The sequence below is a fragment of the Triturus cristatus genome, chromosome 7 (genome assembly GCF_964204655.1).
Source record: "Triturus cristatus chromosome 7, aTriCri1.1, whole genome shotgun sequence".
NCBI lineage: Eukaryota > Metazoa > Chordata > Amphibia > Caudata > Salamandridae > Triturus > Triturus cristatus.
The window spans coordinates 555,255,371-555,271,411 of NC_140590.1; the positions used below are offsets into that span (position 1 = coordinate 555,255,371).

Genomic DNA, 16,041 nt, shown 5'->3' on the forward strand with positions numbered 1-16,041 from the left:
TTTGGTGATGCATGCCTCGAAGTCGAGAAGACATAAGAAAAAGAGGAAGCATGAGTCTCTGAGCCGATCGATGAAGGGTAGGGCTTCGAAGTCTCCTTCACCTCTACGTCGCAGTAGGGACTTTGTTTCACCTTCTCCTCGTGTCACTCCGGAGAATTCTCCTTCGCCTAACGTAACTCCGGCGCAGTCTCCGGCGCTGAGGGATTTACCAGCTTCCGACGCTGGGCCGGATCAGGATGCTGAACTCTCTCCTGTGCCTGAAGGTGAACCAGTGGATCCGGTAGAGGATCTGTCGGCTCCGGCGCCGGTTACTCTCCGGCTGGGTACAGGATCGAATCCATACCTGCAATTCCCGGCTCCAGGGGCGGATCCGTCGCATTTTTTAATGTCATGTATGGAGTATTTCATAGAGCAGCCTTCCCATCCGGAGCACCTTCAGGTCCCGTGGGTCTGCTGGGATTCAGTTTGCCCAGGCACCATTTATGCCCTTCATGCCGATGGCGACGTCATGGCAGTTTCCGGCGCCGTCTGGAGAGCCTTCCTCCCGGCCTCGTCTGGATTGTGTGCCTTCGTCGGAGCCTCCCTCGACGCAGGTTCCAGCTGCGCCGCGTGTGACTCTGCCGACTCCACAAACGGCGCAGCCAACTCCACACACGGCGGCGCCAACGCGGTGTCTACGGATTCGTTCACGGAGAGAGGCTCAGAGGCTTATAGAAGAGGAGCAGTATTGTGCAGAGGAAGTGGAGGAAGGTGAGTTAGATGATTCAATGGATGAGTTCGAAGGAATTCAGGAGGCAAGCGGATTGGACACCACTCCTGAGTGGGAACGTTCTTCTTCGAGGTCTTCTCCGCCTCAAGAGCTGGCTCCTTACCATTTGGAAATAAAGAAGGCTGCGGAGCTTTTAGATTTGCAGTTGCCTTCTGCTAAATATAAGCCTAACTTATTGACGGAGGTTCTACATTCTCCTTCCTCAATTGTTGAGCCTCTGTTGCCTTTTAATGAGGCCATCCTGGATCCTATCATGGACGTTTGGCGCAAGCCACTTTCTTCGCCTGCTTTTTCAAAGGCTGTGGCTAGAAGATATAGAGTAGCTCCAGGGGATGCCAGCTTCCTTTCTTCACATCCATCTTCAGAGAGTTTGGTAGTGCAAGCATCCTGCTCCAAACAATCTTTGGGGGCATTTCCACAAGCTCCAGCTGACAGAGACTCAAAGAAAATGGAACAGTCGGCTAAAAAGGTTTTCTCTTCAGCTAGTTGGCACTGAAGTCAACTAATGCCACTTGTTTGTTGGGCAACTACATTCACGCTTTAATGGACTCTGTAAAGCAATTGGCCCCAAAATTGCCTGATGAGGAGAAGGGTTGCTTTATGGAAGTTCTTTCAGATGCTCAGGCTGCAGCTAGGCAGGTAATCCAGTCAGGCTTGGATACGGCTGATTCTGTTGCCAGAGTTATGGGTTCTTCCATAGCCACAAGAAGACAGGCTTGGCTCCGCTCTTCTGGATTTTCACCTGATGTTCCGGCCACTCTTGTTGACTTACCCTTTGATGGGACAAAGCTTTTTGGAGAAAAAGCGGATTTTGCCTTACAGAGGTTCAAGGATAACAGGGCGACTGCGAAATCCTTGGGATTGCAGACCCAGTCAAAGGGTTTTGGCTTCAGAAAGTATAGGGGTTTTGGAAGGTCTTTCTTTCGCACCTTCCGTCAACCTCAGCAACAGCAAAATCCACTCTATAAGTCCTATAGAGGAAGACAAAGGGGAAGACGTGGTTGTGGCCGCAATCTCTCCTCCTAATCCTCCTCTGCTCCCAATGATGCTACAGGGAAGCAGCCCTAGCTCCCCCATCCTTGATCATGTGGGGGCTGTTGGGGGTCGGGTGTCCCACTTTCTGCAAGGTTGGAAATTGGTCACGACGGACCTTTTGGGTTTTAAACCTTGTGGTGAATGGGTACGCCCTTCCCTTTCGGGTATTTCCTCCCCCTTACTCTCCTTGCCAAGGTTTTTGCTCAGAGGACCATCTGCTTCTTCTGCAGAAGGAGGTTCTAGCATTGCTACAAAAAGGTGCGATAGAGGTGGTTCCAGAGCAGGAAAGGGGTCAGGGATGCTACTCCCGGTATTTCCTCATTCCCAAAAAGGACGGCAGATTGCGTCCGTTCCTGGACCTCAGAGTCTTGAACTTTTACCTGAAGCAGAAGAAATTCAAGATGCTAACTCTTGCTCAGGTTCTTCAGGCATTGCAGCAAGAAGACTGGATGGTGTTGATCGACTTGCAGGATGCGTATTTCCACATACCAATCCTGAAGTCGCACAGGAAGTAGCTCAGTTTTACGGTTGGGTCGCAACACTACCAGTTTGCGGTCCTCCCGTTTGGTCTTACTACTGCACCTCGAGTCTTCACCAAGGTGATGGTGGTGGTGGCTGCCCATCTCAGGAGTTTGTGGATTCCGGATTTCCCCTACCTAGACGACTGGCTACTGAAAGCAGAGTCGCCAGAGATGGTGCAACATCATCTGCAGGTAACATCTCATCTGTTATTCAACTTGGGTTTTTCAATCAATGTGCCCAAATCTCACCTGGTGCCCTCTCAGCGCAACCTGTTCATAGGGGCGGTTCTGGACACTACTGTGTGTTGAGTATTTCCTCCTCCACAAAGAATTCTCGACATTCAGGAGATGATCCCTTTATTCCACTATGGAGCGGTTGTTCCAGCTCTGAGGGTCCTTCGTCTGCTCGCTGTGTTCGCCTCCTGCATTCTGTTGGTCAACCATGCACGCTGGTACATGAGGGCGCTCCAGTGGTGTCTCTGCAGGCAGTGGTATCAGCACAACAGGGATCACAGGGAGTCAGTCAGGATCTCCAGAGAAGCTGCAGCGGATTGGTCTTGGTGGAGCATGGAGGGAAATCTGCCTCAAGGAAAGCCCTTTCATCTTCCTCTAACTGTGGCCACAGTGATAACAGATGCCTCCACCCTAGGGTGGGGTGCTCATCTGGAGGATCTGGAGATCAAGGGTCTTTGATCTCCAGAGGAAAGATTGCTTCATATCAATCTTCTGGAATTGCGGGCGATACGTTTGGCGCTCAAGGCCTTTCTCCCTTCCCTTCGCCGTCAGGCGGTTCAAGTCCTGACGGAAAGCACTACTGTGATGTGGTATGTCAACAACCAGGGAGGAGTAGGGTCGTACCGTCCGACGCAGAGAGGCTTTGCGACTCTGGTCCTGGGCTCAGGTCCATCGGATTTGCTTGATGGTGAATCATCTGGCCGGGGTGCTGAACGTACGTGCGGACAGTCTCAGTCGACAGTTTTCCGCCGACCACGAGTGGAGGCTTCATCCAGAGGTAGTTCAGCACATCTTCCGGACGTGGGGGACTCCTCGGGTGGACCTGTTGGCCATTCTGCAGTTTCCGATGCAGGGGGCGTTGGGGGACGCATTTCAGTTGAGTTGGGGCTCACAACTCCTTTACGCGTTTCCTCCCATACCCTTGATTCCTCGGGTTCTGAGGAAGATTCGCCAAGATCGGGCCCAGGTTATATTGATCGCCCCGGATTGGCCAAGAAGGGTGTGGTACACAGACCTACTTCACCTTTCGTCGCACCCTCTGCTCCGTCTCCCTCAGGGGAGACCTCCTCTCGCAGTCGAAGGGGCAGGTTCTACACCCCCACCTCCAGACCCTGCACCTTCATGCCTGGAGATTGAACGGGGCAACCCGAGTTCTTTCTCTCTCCTACCAGACGTAGTGGATGTTATATTATAATCCAGGCGACACTCCACTAAGTCAATTTATTCCTATAGATGGTTTAAGTTTGTAAAATGGTGTGGAGAGAGATCCATTGACCCTTTAAAGGCCCACTTGTCAAATCTCCTTCAGTTTGCTCTTTCCTTGGCTCAGCATAGTTGTGCTGTGGCCACGGTTAAGGGCTATTTATCAGCCTTATCGGCTTTTCTGTGTCTTCCGGATCAGTCGTTGTTATTTAAATCTCCTATTGTTTTAAGATTTATCAAAGGTCTTACTAATAGGTTTCCACCTACTCCCTTTGTAATGCCACAGTGGGATCTTAATCTTGTTTTAACTTTTTTGACGGGGTCCCCTTTTGAGCCCCATCATAGCTGTCCTTTGAGGCTGTTGTCCTTTAAAACAGTCTTTCTTGTAGCCATAACCTCAGCAAGGAGGGTGAGTGAGCTTCAAGCTCTTAGTTCAAAATCCCCATTTATAACCTTACATGCTGAAAGGATGGTCCTCAGGACCAGGGCTGCTTTCCTACCTAAGGTAGTTACTCCTTTTCATCTGGAGCAGTCCATTACTCTCCCTGTGTTTTAAACTCCCCCCTCATCCTTCCAGGGAGGAGGAGAGACTTCACCGCTTGGATCCTAAAAGAGCAGTGAGCTTTTATTTGGACAGAACAAAAGACATATACGTTTGGAAGATCATCTCTTTGTGGGCTATGTTGGACACTCAAAAGGCAAAGCTGTGCACAAGCGCACTTTGTCCAGGTGGATCATCCTAACCATCAAGATCTGCTACGCCCAGGCTGGTAAGGTTCCACCTGAGGGTATTAGAGCTCATTCTACTAGAGCTAAGTCTTCCACCTCTGCTTTGGCCAGGGATGTTCCAGTTGCAGACATTTGTAAGGCCGCGTCTTGGGCCTCCCTCCATACGTTCGCAAAGCATTATTGCTTAGACTCTGAGATGAAGAGGAAGGGCCATTTTGCGCGCTCGGTCTTGCAGGACTTTTTGGTATAGGAAGGGTGGACACCCTCCTCCGGGAGTGGGACTGCTGTGGGAATCTATTCACAAGGTGAGGAATCCACAGGCAGATGTATCCATCAGAAGAACAAGTTACTTACCTTCTGTAATGCTTTTTGTGGTGGATACAGTATCTGCCTGTGGATTCCTCACTGACCCACCCGCCTCCCCGTTGTCCACCTTTGTATACCTAAATAAAAATCCCTTTTTTTGCCTGCTGTTTATTCATTGTATTTTCTATCTAGTACATTTACAGGAAATGCTGATGTTTTTAGCTTTCCTTTTATATATTGGTTCAAATGTTGTGTACTATGTATACTTGAGTCTGTGTCAGTCCACCTGTTCGCCTCGGAGGCACGGAAAAAATGGGTGGAACTGACATCACGCCGACGTGGCTCTCTTATGGCTCCGGTGATGTCATGCGGAGCCGTGAGCGGAGCCGTGGAATTATGACGTCCACGTCGGCGTGGAGAGCTAGGAAAAATTCTGTGGAATGCTGGCGCAGGGGATATTCACAAGGTTAGGAAACCACAGGCAGATACTGTATCCACCAGAAAAAGCGTTACCGAAGGTAAGTATCTTGTCTTCTTTCCTCCCGCCTATGACTTCTCCCTTTCCTACCCCTGCTTCAAAGGAGCAGTTTGGACCAGAGGAGAGACCCAATTCCTTTATAATCGCCACATGGCATATCCCCATAAGAAACCATGTCCACAACGTTCCCTGAATGTAGCACTGACCCCAAATGAGTTATCGGCTATAGGGCCCATATGTTGTGCCCCTATATGCTTACTTCACACCTGGGCCACCTAGCTCCACCAGCGGGTGTGTGAGATGTACCATAAAAAAAATTATATGTCAGTTTGTGGTCTTGAGGCACTGTTGAAAAAGTTAACTAATTGTACATAGAGTGGTACTGAGACCTGAAACCTTAAAAAAAGATCTTTTTAGTAATGTGGACAGACCAAAGAAGTTGACGTCATGGAAAAAATAAGCATCTGTACTAGACAAGATGGCTTTGTTCTGCCACTTTAACCAATAACCCAATATATTCCAATCAAATCCAGCTTATTTGAGATCCTAGGTTGGACAAATTTCAGTTTAGGGAAACCGATTTTTCTTCCTTTTACCATGCACTAGTTTAGCTTCATGGATTAAATGAAGAGTCATAACAGGATCGCCTAGCCTAATCCCACACATTCCATGGATAAACAATAAACAACACAAAACGCAGACACAACAGTTGCTTATAACCATCTTCTCCTGTTCTCTCAATGCGTACCCACCAGACTCAATTGTAAGACATGCACTGTTCAGAAAACAGGCTGCAATGCGAAGGTGCGCACAAACATTCATGATTACGGGAAATCCTGCACAGCATCCTCCATGTGAAGCACTCAACACACATTGATCAGACACTTTAGGTGATACGTGTCTTCTGTAGAGCCACCAACCCTTGACTTGCTCATCGCCAACTCATTTGAAGGGAGCTTGCAAATGGTTTCCCCCATACCTTACGAATACTACACACAACACAGACCAGACATAATACAATAGGACAACCCTTCTTAACAGCATCCAAACACACGTTATAAAATCGCAATATCTATTGCACTAGAATGAGACACCAAAGACCAAAACAGTAAGAAAACGGTCTACAGACTGCTCTAGTGGTCAAATAATGTCCTGGCAGATGACAGCTGCAAGCAGTGCCCACAACAACACAGAGATAACTAGCAAAAGGGCAGCTATAGAGAAGCCATGTAACATATTACATAACAACCAAAGGGAGAGACTTTTAAAGAGCGAGGCCATCCTCCAGTACTACAGCCAGTGCCATGCCACTTCAATGGTAACGTACCTGGTAGGATTTGCCACCCCTCTGAATGCTGGTGAGGCCGATGATGGGCTGGCAGTTTTCCAGTGCCTTGTGGAATATGGTGTAGGGATTGCACTCTACACTGGAACGCTCCTCCTCTGGGGCCTTGTAATACTTCTCCAGCTGCTTTCTTTTGATCTCTTCCAAAGTCTGACGGAGGACATAAATAGGCTTATCAGAGAGTAACGAGCAAGAAACAGACGCATCAGTACTTGCACTACAAGCACATGGACACCATTTGCACACAAATAAGGTGCAGTTGGGTTCCACAGTGCACACATACCACCTACACACAAACAGTGCAAGCACATAGGTTTTACTGCATTCCAAACGAAATTGCCACCAATTCACACCCACAAAAAGAAGGAGCAGCGCAGATACAAGTGCTGTTAAGTAATGAGCGGGTTTATATGCAGGTATCTATATAGATTTGGAAGCAGTGGGATTCATAGCATTAAGAGGCATATAGAAAATATAGTAGGGGAAAGAATGGACGATGTGACTTCTTGCAAAGTTGAAGAGATGGAGGAGTTTCTTGTTGTACGGCCTCAGGCTAGAGGAGTGGATGTAGGTCTTTAACGATGGTCTATGAAGTGTTCCTTATACAGGTGTCAAACATGAGAAAGAGAAGATGTGGGTATTGTGCGTAAAGGGGATATGAGATGATGAAACCAATTTATGGTGAAAAAACTCCCAGCTGCAGGAGTGCCAGGGCACAACACGGAAAACAACCTTAAAGCAGATACTCCTGACATGCCTGCTGGGTCTCATGCCCAGGCCGTGTGTCAGTTTGCCGATGGTGATGGCTAACTGAGTGCTTACAAGCAAATGGAGGGCACCGTGTCTCCCTAGCATTATTAAACTGCAGTATGAACTACACAAATGCTCGTAGACTGAGAATGTGTCAGAAGTTGCTTTAACTATAAAGCGAGCAGGGCCACAGGGGAGTAGGGATGGGACACTATAAGGCATAAGCTGACCCCTGAAACAAGGATGACTAGTCCCTATAACCTACCTTCTTCGAACATACGACTGGGTAAACTATGCTGCATACTGACATTTGATTGGCCTGAAAGTGCGTACTGGTTTGTACAAACTGCAGTAGGGCATTATCTGTAGTGTGCTATTTTCGAATGGATCCTTTTAACCACAGATTCCAAACTTTGCGAATATCTCCAGACGCCAGACTGGATCTGGAAAATTCTAAGTACTGCTCCTGGGCGCTGGCACAATGCGACTCAGAATCTACGTCATTTCACAGCGGAACTGAGATGCATAGGTTCCAGCCATGTGAAGGAACATCATTTCCTTCCTTTCAGGAACTTCAGACACTGATCAGGAGCTCCACTCCTTTTCCTTCAAATTTTCCACTGTGCAAAGGTTGTCACAACCCTAAGATGTCTGACAGATTCCCATGAGATCGGCCTTTGGTACTTGGGTTAGTCGCACAGCTCCAAAGCCAGCGACAACTGCGTCCAGATGAACCCAAAAGCCATCAGAGAGCGTGCGGCGAAGCGCTATGTGGTAAAGCACCGAAAGGCTCTGTGCAGGTCCGGCTCCAAGTCTAAGTCGAGAGCATGAATCGGCTATCGTTCCAGAGATTGGATTAATACATTCTTCATTTAAGTAAAAAAAAAAACCCACAAGCAGGACTCGGCCATTTCCTGCCACACTTCGGAGAAGGCACAGGGGCATCACAGTGCTTCTCTGCCTCGCTCCACTGTGGATCTAATTCCATCTTTGGTTCTGATGCACTCCTAGTTTCCAGGCCCATTTGCAAGTCAAATACTTTTGTTGGTTATGCTGTGCGTCTTTGGCACCCTTCTGGTTCCCTCTGGTGCATTTGTGAGCCCCACAGATTCGCAGGGACACCCAGTCAGGCTACTTCCGGAGGTTAAACCCTTGGTGCCATCTGGGACCCATAAGCCCAACTTTGGATCTGTACTGACTTCGGGATCAGTACCAAAATCTGCACCAGCCCCTCATTCATAGATGCCAGAGGAGGACCTCCAACCTACTGTTCTGTCTGACTCCAAGCCAGCTTTGGCTTGACCTCGACAGAGGCAACGTCCAATTCTTGACGTGCCACAGGTTATACTGAACCCTTCAGAAACTAATACAATCCTGTGGCCGCTCACATACATTGCACCAGATTTGTGGCTCAGACTCTAATCAGAGCCAGCCATAGGGAGAGGATAATGGCAGAGACACGGGAAGAACGTGCCCCTTTTCATGATGCAAATGACTGGTATATGGAACTATAGGAAGCTAGTGGACTGGACACTTCAACAGACACTGGACCAGTAACAAAGTACTTCCTTCACAGTAATAAGGAGGCTAATGAGGTCCTTGACCTTCACCTCCTGACTATAGAGGTTAAAACTAAAGTTCTCACAAAGGTCCTGTAGCCTGACTAGGCACCGACTGAACCTCTTTTACTCTTTAATAAAGCTCATACCGACAATATTGGGCATTTGGGCTAAGTCATGCTCTGCCCACAAGTAAACTGACAAGTCCTTCATCACCATCTAACTACTAACTGCTGCAGACGACCCAGTATCAAACACAGGAGAGCTTGGCAGTGCAGACAATAACCAGTGAAGTGAATCCTAACGCTTTTACAACCACTCCCTCTGACAGGGGGTCGAAAAAAGTGGACACTTTTGGCAAGCATAAGTTCTCTTCTGCTAATCTTGCCCCTAGGTCAGTTAATACAAGCTACCCACAGGGGCATTATACCCACCAACTTTGGGAGATGGTGGGTGAGATCTTAACTGAGGTCCCAGGAGACATACAATATTCACTAGCACAAACCATTCAGGATGGTTGGGATGTGTCCAAATTTGTCATCCGCTCAGACCTGGACACCACAGATTCTCTTGGAAGGGCTATGGAAACTAGCATGGTGCTTTGGTACTATCCATGGATAAGGTCCACAGGCTTCTCGGAGGACGTCCAGGTGTCCTTAATGGACATGCCATTGGAGGGCTCCCACCAGTTTGGCAAAAAGGCAGACTCTGCCTTGCAACATGTTAAAGAAATCGTGCCAGGGCACATTGTCTAGGCCTCTTTGCTTCTGTCCAGCATTTCCCAATCAATTTAGTCCTTTTAGGTGATATGGTAGAGGTGTGGTGTGTCGATAGTGCCAGCTCCCATTGTCCATACAACAGGCTTCCCAACACTTTCAATTTCAGGAACGTGGGGCCTAGAGACAACGACCAGGCCATTAGGGACAGTGTTCTTCCCAATCTTCTGCCCATCCAGCCAAAACCACCAAACCTCTCTAGTGCACTCTTAGAGGCATACAGCCTTCTAGTGGGAGTCCGGATCAGCCACTTCCTGCAGGGAAGGCAAAACATCACATCCAACAAACTGGTCCTGCAGTTTGTCCAACTGGACTATGTCCTGCCATTCCTTTTTGACCCCCCACACCCTCCACCTACAGTGGAAAGCCTGTCGGAGGACCACCTGTCTGTCTTATGCCAGGAAAATGTAGGCAATTTTGGCCAACAGAGCCATACAGAGGGTACTAGCTTTGGAAGTGGGGACTAGGTATTCTTCACACTACTTCCTTTGACCGAAGGAGGTCAGAGGCCTTCTCCCAATCCTGGATCTTTGCAGTCTCAATGCCTTTCAGCAGAAAGAAAGAAAAAAAAAATCAAGATGCTCACTTTGGCCTAGGCCCTTTCTGCCCTGGTTCCTAGAGCCTGGATGGTGGCGTTGGAACTACAGGATGCTTATTTCCACATCCCAGTTCCACAGGCGCTACTTGCAGTTCAAGGTGGGTCATGATCACTTTCATTTTGCAGTGCTCCCTTTCAGCCTCACCAGTGCCCCTTAGGTGTTCACAAAGATGATGGTGGTGGTCACTGTCCACGTGAGGAGTCGTGGTACCATTTTCCCCTGCCTCAACTGGGCCTTTATGACCGGTGCGCCACAGCCAGTTGCAGACCATCTCCAGACAATGGTGAACCTCTGATCATCATTGAGGTCTCAATCAACCTGCTCAATTCACACCCAACTCCTTTGCAGAGGCTCCATTAATTTAAGCTATTCTGTATATGGGGCATTTCTGAGCTTGCTTCTGGACTAGAGTCCCCGACATTTGGGCTATGATTCAGATGTTTCAACCTATATCCTGGGTCTCAGTGAGGACAAGTCTGAGCTTCTGTGCCTATTGACTACCTGCACGCTGCTCATCAATCGTGTCAGATGGCACATATGAGTTTTGAAATGGTACTTAAAATCTCACTGGGCCCAGCACCAAGGAAACCAATTGGATGTCATCCAGGTGTTGGAGGAACCTACAAAAGATCTGTAGTGGTTGCTGTTCAATATCAAATGGAGCAGACCCCTCTCCCTAGCCCACCCAGGATTCACGGGGGTTGAGGAGGCCATCTTTTAGAGCTGGAGATCAGAGGTCTCCAGTCTCGGGCAGAGACCGGAGATCAGAGGTCTCTGGTCTCGAGCAGAGACACATCTCCACATCAACTTGGAGAAGCTTTGGGCGATTCGATTGGCATTGAAAGCCTTCCTGCCAACCATCAAAGTTTGGCTGGTGCAGGTTCTCACAAACACCACCATATAGTACTGCAACAAGCAAGGTGGGGTAGTATCCAGGGGCCGGTGCCCAGAGGCTCTGCTTCTCTGGAGCGGACTGGATCATCAGGGGATTTCCCTGGTGCTACACCACTTGGCATGATCTTAAAAAAATAGGACGGACAAACTCAGTCAGCGGCACTCAGTGGATCTTGGATTGCAATTACATCCAGAGGTGGCACAGGGCATATTCCAACAATGGGAAAACCCTGGCTATATTTTGTTGTGCCAGTTAAAAATGCAGTGTTAGCAATTTTGCGCACTGGATTGCCTGAGAAACCTCTCTTGGTCGTGCATTCCATATAGAGTATGCCTTCCCACCACCACCACGTCTCCTGCCCAGAGTTCTGAAGATGATGTGGAATGACTGGGCCCCAAATCATCATAGTGGCATTAGATTGGGCTAGAAGAGTGTGGTACCTGGAACATACCATACCATACCAAGCAATTTGTAGAGCACTCTGCTACTACCAACGGCAGTGTACCGGCGCTAAGTGGTCAGAAAGGGGGGGGGGGGGGAGGAGGGGGGGGGAGGGGGGGGGAAGAGACACACTAGGGCAATTCAAACAGCCATGTTTTCAACGCCTTCCTAAAAGTAGGTTCAGATTCTGCTTTGCACAGATGGTAAGGCATAGCATTCCAGAGAGCAGCTGTTCTTACTGCAAAGGCTTGCCCACCAATCCTGGCTTTAGAGAAGCGAGGGATATGGAGAAGCACCTGAGCGTTAGAACACAAGGTCCTGGACTGATGGTATTTCTGAAGTCTCTGTTTCAGGTATCCTGGACCTCTATCTCTTGCGGCTCTAAAAGCAAGAGACCGTGCCTTAAATTCAATTTTCGTTTTCACTGGAAGCCAGTGAAGGCTACGCCGATGAGGGGAGATGTGGTGTCGGAGGGGCACATTTCTGATAAACCTTGCTGTGGCGTTCTGGAGTGTCTGCAGCCTATGGGTAAGGTAAGCTGGCAAACCTAAGTACAAGCTGTTAGCATAGTCCAGCTGAGATGTAATAAGGGCATGGACTATAGAGGCCCAACAGTCCATCGGCAACAGATGAAGAAATCTTCGCAAGGTTTTGAGTTTCCAGAAACATGCTCTGGAAAATTTCTGACTGAGGTGACAGGGGTAGGAGGGGGATTAAATTGCGTTGGTCACCAGAGATCAGCCGGTGGGGGTGAAGGTTGATTAAAAAACATCACCTCCATTTTGTCTGTATTTAATTTCAGGCAATTGTCCGTCATCCAGGAGGTTATCTTAGTTAGACAATGCCTGAAGCTGTCAAACGCAGCGTTAGCAGTGTCTTTAAGGAAAACACAAGCTGCGTATCATCAGCGTAAGATATTATTGTCACTCCACAGTGTTCCACAACCGATGCCAAAGGAGCAAGATAGACATTAAACTGGGTGAGGCTACGTGCTGAGCCCTGCGGAACTCTGTATACTATGGAGCAAGAGGAGGAGACATGAGGGCACAGAAACACCTGCTGAGACCGCACCTCTAGAAAAGAGTGGAACCAGTTTAAGATGGTCCCCGAGATACCCAGCTGTGCCAGTCGGTCTATAAGAATCTAATACGAGAACATATCAAAGGCTGCGGACAAGTCCAACAGCACAAGCATGGCACAGCTACCCTGGTCTAGGGATTCTCGGAGGGTTCCCGCCACCTCCAGCAGCGTAGTCTCGGTCCTATAGCCCACCCTAAACCCCGACTGGGAATCATAAAGGAGGTTATTAGATTCCAGATAATTGAAGAGCTGTCTCTGAACTTCCTTCTCCAGTATTTTGACAGGAGCGGGCAGAAGGGAAATGGACCTATAGTTCTTGAGTATGCCAGGATCAGCATCTTTCTTTTTCAGAATAGGCAGAACAAAAGCTTTATTCCAAACAGAGGGATTTCTACCCAACATCAGAGATGCATTCCAGATAGCATTTAGATGTGGATTAAAAAAGAGGGCCAGCTGGTTAAAAAATCTGGCAGGGCAAGGATCAAGAGGCGAGCCTGACTTAGTTCTAACTAGGTCTAGCAGGGACAAGGTCGGAATTCAGACCAGTGACATGGAAAATCCGGAGCCAGTGAGGAGGTTGTACAATCCTCTGAAACCGAGAAGGAAGAATATATAGAGTGAACCTTCTCCTGGAAGAAGTTCGACAGATCTCTACATAAATCAACTGATGGCGTAATCGTGCTCACGGTGGCTTGAGGTTTCATAAAATCTTGCACGATCTTAAATACTTCCTTAGATGAATTATCCAACTCTTTAATTTGCTTCGCTAGGAAATTCCTAATAGCCAGACGCTTGAGGGCATGACATTTTTTAGTGCACTTTTATATACGCTCTTTGCCTCTAGATTATAAGTTTCCCGCCAGTTGCACTCCAACTTTTTACAGGCGCTTTTCTCTAAGCGAAGCTCTAGGGAAAACCAGGGGGCGGGAGGCTTTTTCCTAGCCAGTTTTACCATTTTCAAGGGAGCAATAACATCTAGGGGGGATGCAACCCACTAATGGAAGGTGGTTACATCCATGCTGGGATCACCTGTCAGCAGAAGTGTGGTATTAAGCAGGATGGGACCTAGGGACTCGAGGGGAGGGGAGGGGGGAACCTCTTCCAATTTTTCTTCTTCATCATCTCTGGTCTCGAGCTTTGTTTCCCACCACTTCTTAGCAGGCTGAACGGAACCAGTCAATGGTCTGACCACGTTAATGGCAGAGGGGCCTCAACCTTGACTGTGGGATCGTTTGAGAAAATAAGGTCCAACAAGTGACCCGCCCGATGTGTAGGGGCCGTGACCAGCTGAGTCAAATTTAGTCCCCCCAACATCTCGGTCACTTGGATTGCTAAGGCAAAGTCCACAAGTCCACAACATCTGGGCCAGAGCACTTGCCCTCTGGATCAGGCTTTCACTGTGGGAGGACCTCCTGTCCCAGCACGAGGGCACGGTCTTGCACCCGAGCATGCACAATCTGTACCTCTATGTGCAGAGATTGAGCGGGTGGCAATTGAGTTCATTGATCTGCCTCCCAAGGCCACAGATGTCATCCTAGCGGCCTGGCGCCCTACCATGAAAACTGTGTATGCAGGGCTCTGACTGTAAGTACTTGCTGTTGGGATGTAGTTGTGCTCACTCTGTTTTTGGCCCAGCAGGCTTTGCTCTGGTCACCTGTTTGCTCCTTCAGCCTTCTGAAATTTCCCTGACCAGCCCATCCTTGATAACATCACCAGCTGTGATGTGTTTTATAAAAGGTTTGCAACAGATGTCTTCACCAACACCTTTTGGAATTTCACAGTGAGACCTGGATTTAGACCTCATCTTTCTGATGTCTACCACTTTAGAACCAATGCAAGTTGTTCATTGCGCCTGCTCATCTTAAAAATTCTGATAGGGATGAAATCTGCACACAGGGTAAGTTAACTTCAGGCCCTTTCGGTCCAGCTCCCTCATACCACCTTCCCCCGCCTCCAGACATACTGGTGCTTAGGACTTGAGTGCAATTTCTGCTGAACGTAGTGATACCTTTTCATATGATACAAGCTATGACTCTTCTGACCTTCTTTGCTCCGCTTCATCCCTCAAAAGAGAGGCTCCATTGTTTGGATCCCGAGAGAGCAGTCAGTTTTTACAGTGATCACACCAAAGAACACCAAGTGTAAGATCAGCTCTTTGTGGGATTTTTAGGGCCAAAGATGGGCAAGGCAGCGCAGAAACAGACCAACTCTCGATGAATAGTCTTCTGCATTCAGATCTACCACCCATCGGCTAAGGAGCAACTTCCAGAGGGCCTCTAGGCTCACTCCACCAGAGCCAAAGCTTAGAACACACCACAATTCCTAAAATGAGTATGGTACCATCAACAAATGATTTATAATGTAACTAAAGTCTTAAAACCTTCTATTAACTGCAATGTTTTTTAATGAGGTGCTATCATGTATATTGGTCCCAAGATGGCTGCCAACACTTCTTGGATGAAGTACTGACAGCCAATCAGATCTCATGATGAGATGTGTGGTTAGGCTCCGCCCAGATATATCTATCTTTTTAACTCTAATTTTCTCACGAACTACTGAACGGATTTACACCATTTAAGCAAAAGGCACGAGTCTGAACTGAGGACTACCTCTTTGCCAAATTTGGAGTTATTCCGTTCAGCAGTTCGGGCTGTAGCTGCATCAACAGGTCCTATGGGAAAATGCATGGGGAAATCGCGTTTTGGGACCCCCTTTTTTCTCAGCCCGCGCTTGACGAATCACCGTGCATAGGATAGGAGCGGACCGGAGCTGGCCAAAAGTTTGGAAAATTTCGCGAAGATACGTCAATCGGCGCCAAAGTTATTCCAAATAGAATGTTGCGGATTTCCTATGGAAAATAGGTCCTAACTATAACTACCTACTGGCGCCTGCCAGTAGGTAATACACACACACACATATATATTTATACATTATTTAAACACACACACACACAGTCGCCAGTAGGTAGTTATAGTTATGACCATGTTTTCATAGGAAAAGCTTTTTTTGAATTGCCTATAACTTTGGCGTCATTTGGCCAATCTTCATGACATTTACCCCAAAAAGTGTCAAGGTAGGTTCTGTGTGTCATGGAAACTTTGGAGGTGGTCTGAGCTGTGGAGACCGAGAAATAGGGGCACAAAATAAGGGTGCATATGTAATGTTATTTCTCACAGGAACGCGTTGTCGAACCTACAGACGAACTGCTGGACAGAATGACACAAAATTTGGCGAAAAGGTAGATGTTGTTGCGTAGATTGTGCTTTTTGTCATTTGGTTCAAATCCGTTCAGTAGCTTTTGAGAAATTTAAGTAGAAAATT

The 16,041-nt window shown here is 48.0% G+C and overlaps 1 protein-coding gene across 1 annotated transcript in view; it reads right to left on the minus strand.

Annotated features, from left to right (window-relative positions):
- MRPS7 (mitochondrial ribosomal protein S7) overlaps positions 1-16,041 on the minus strand; it is a 115,311-nt gene that overhangs the window by 4,642 nt on the left and 94,628 nt on the right. Inside the window, exon 4 of the mRNA XM_085617031.1 lies at positions 6,603-6,770. Coding sequence (XP_085473157.1) covers positions 6,603-6,770 — 168 coding nt within the window. The remainder of the gene's footprint in view (positions 1-6,602; positions 6,771-16,041) is intronic.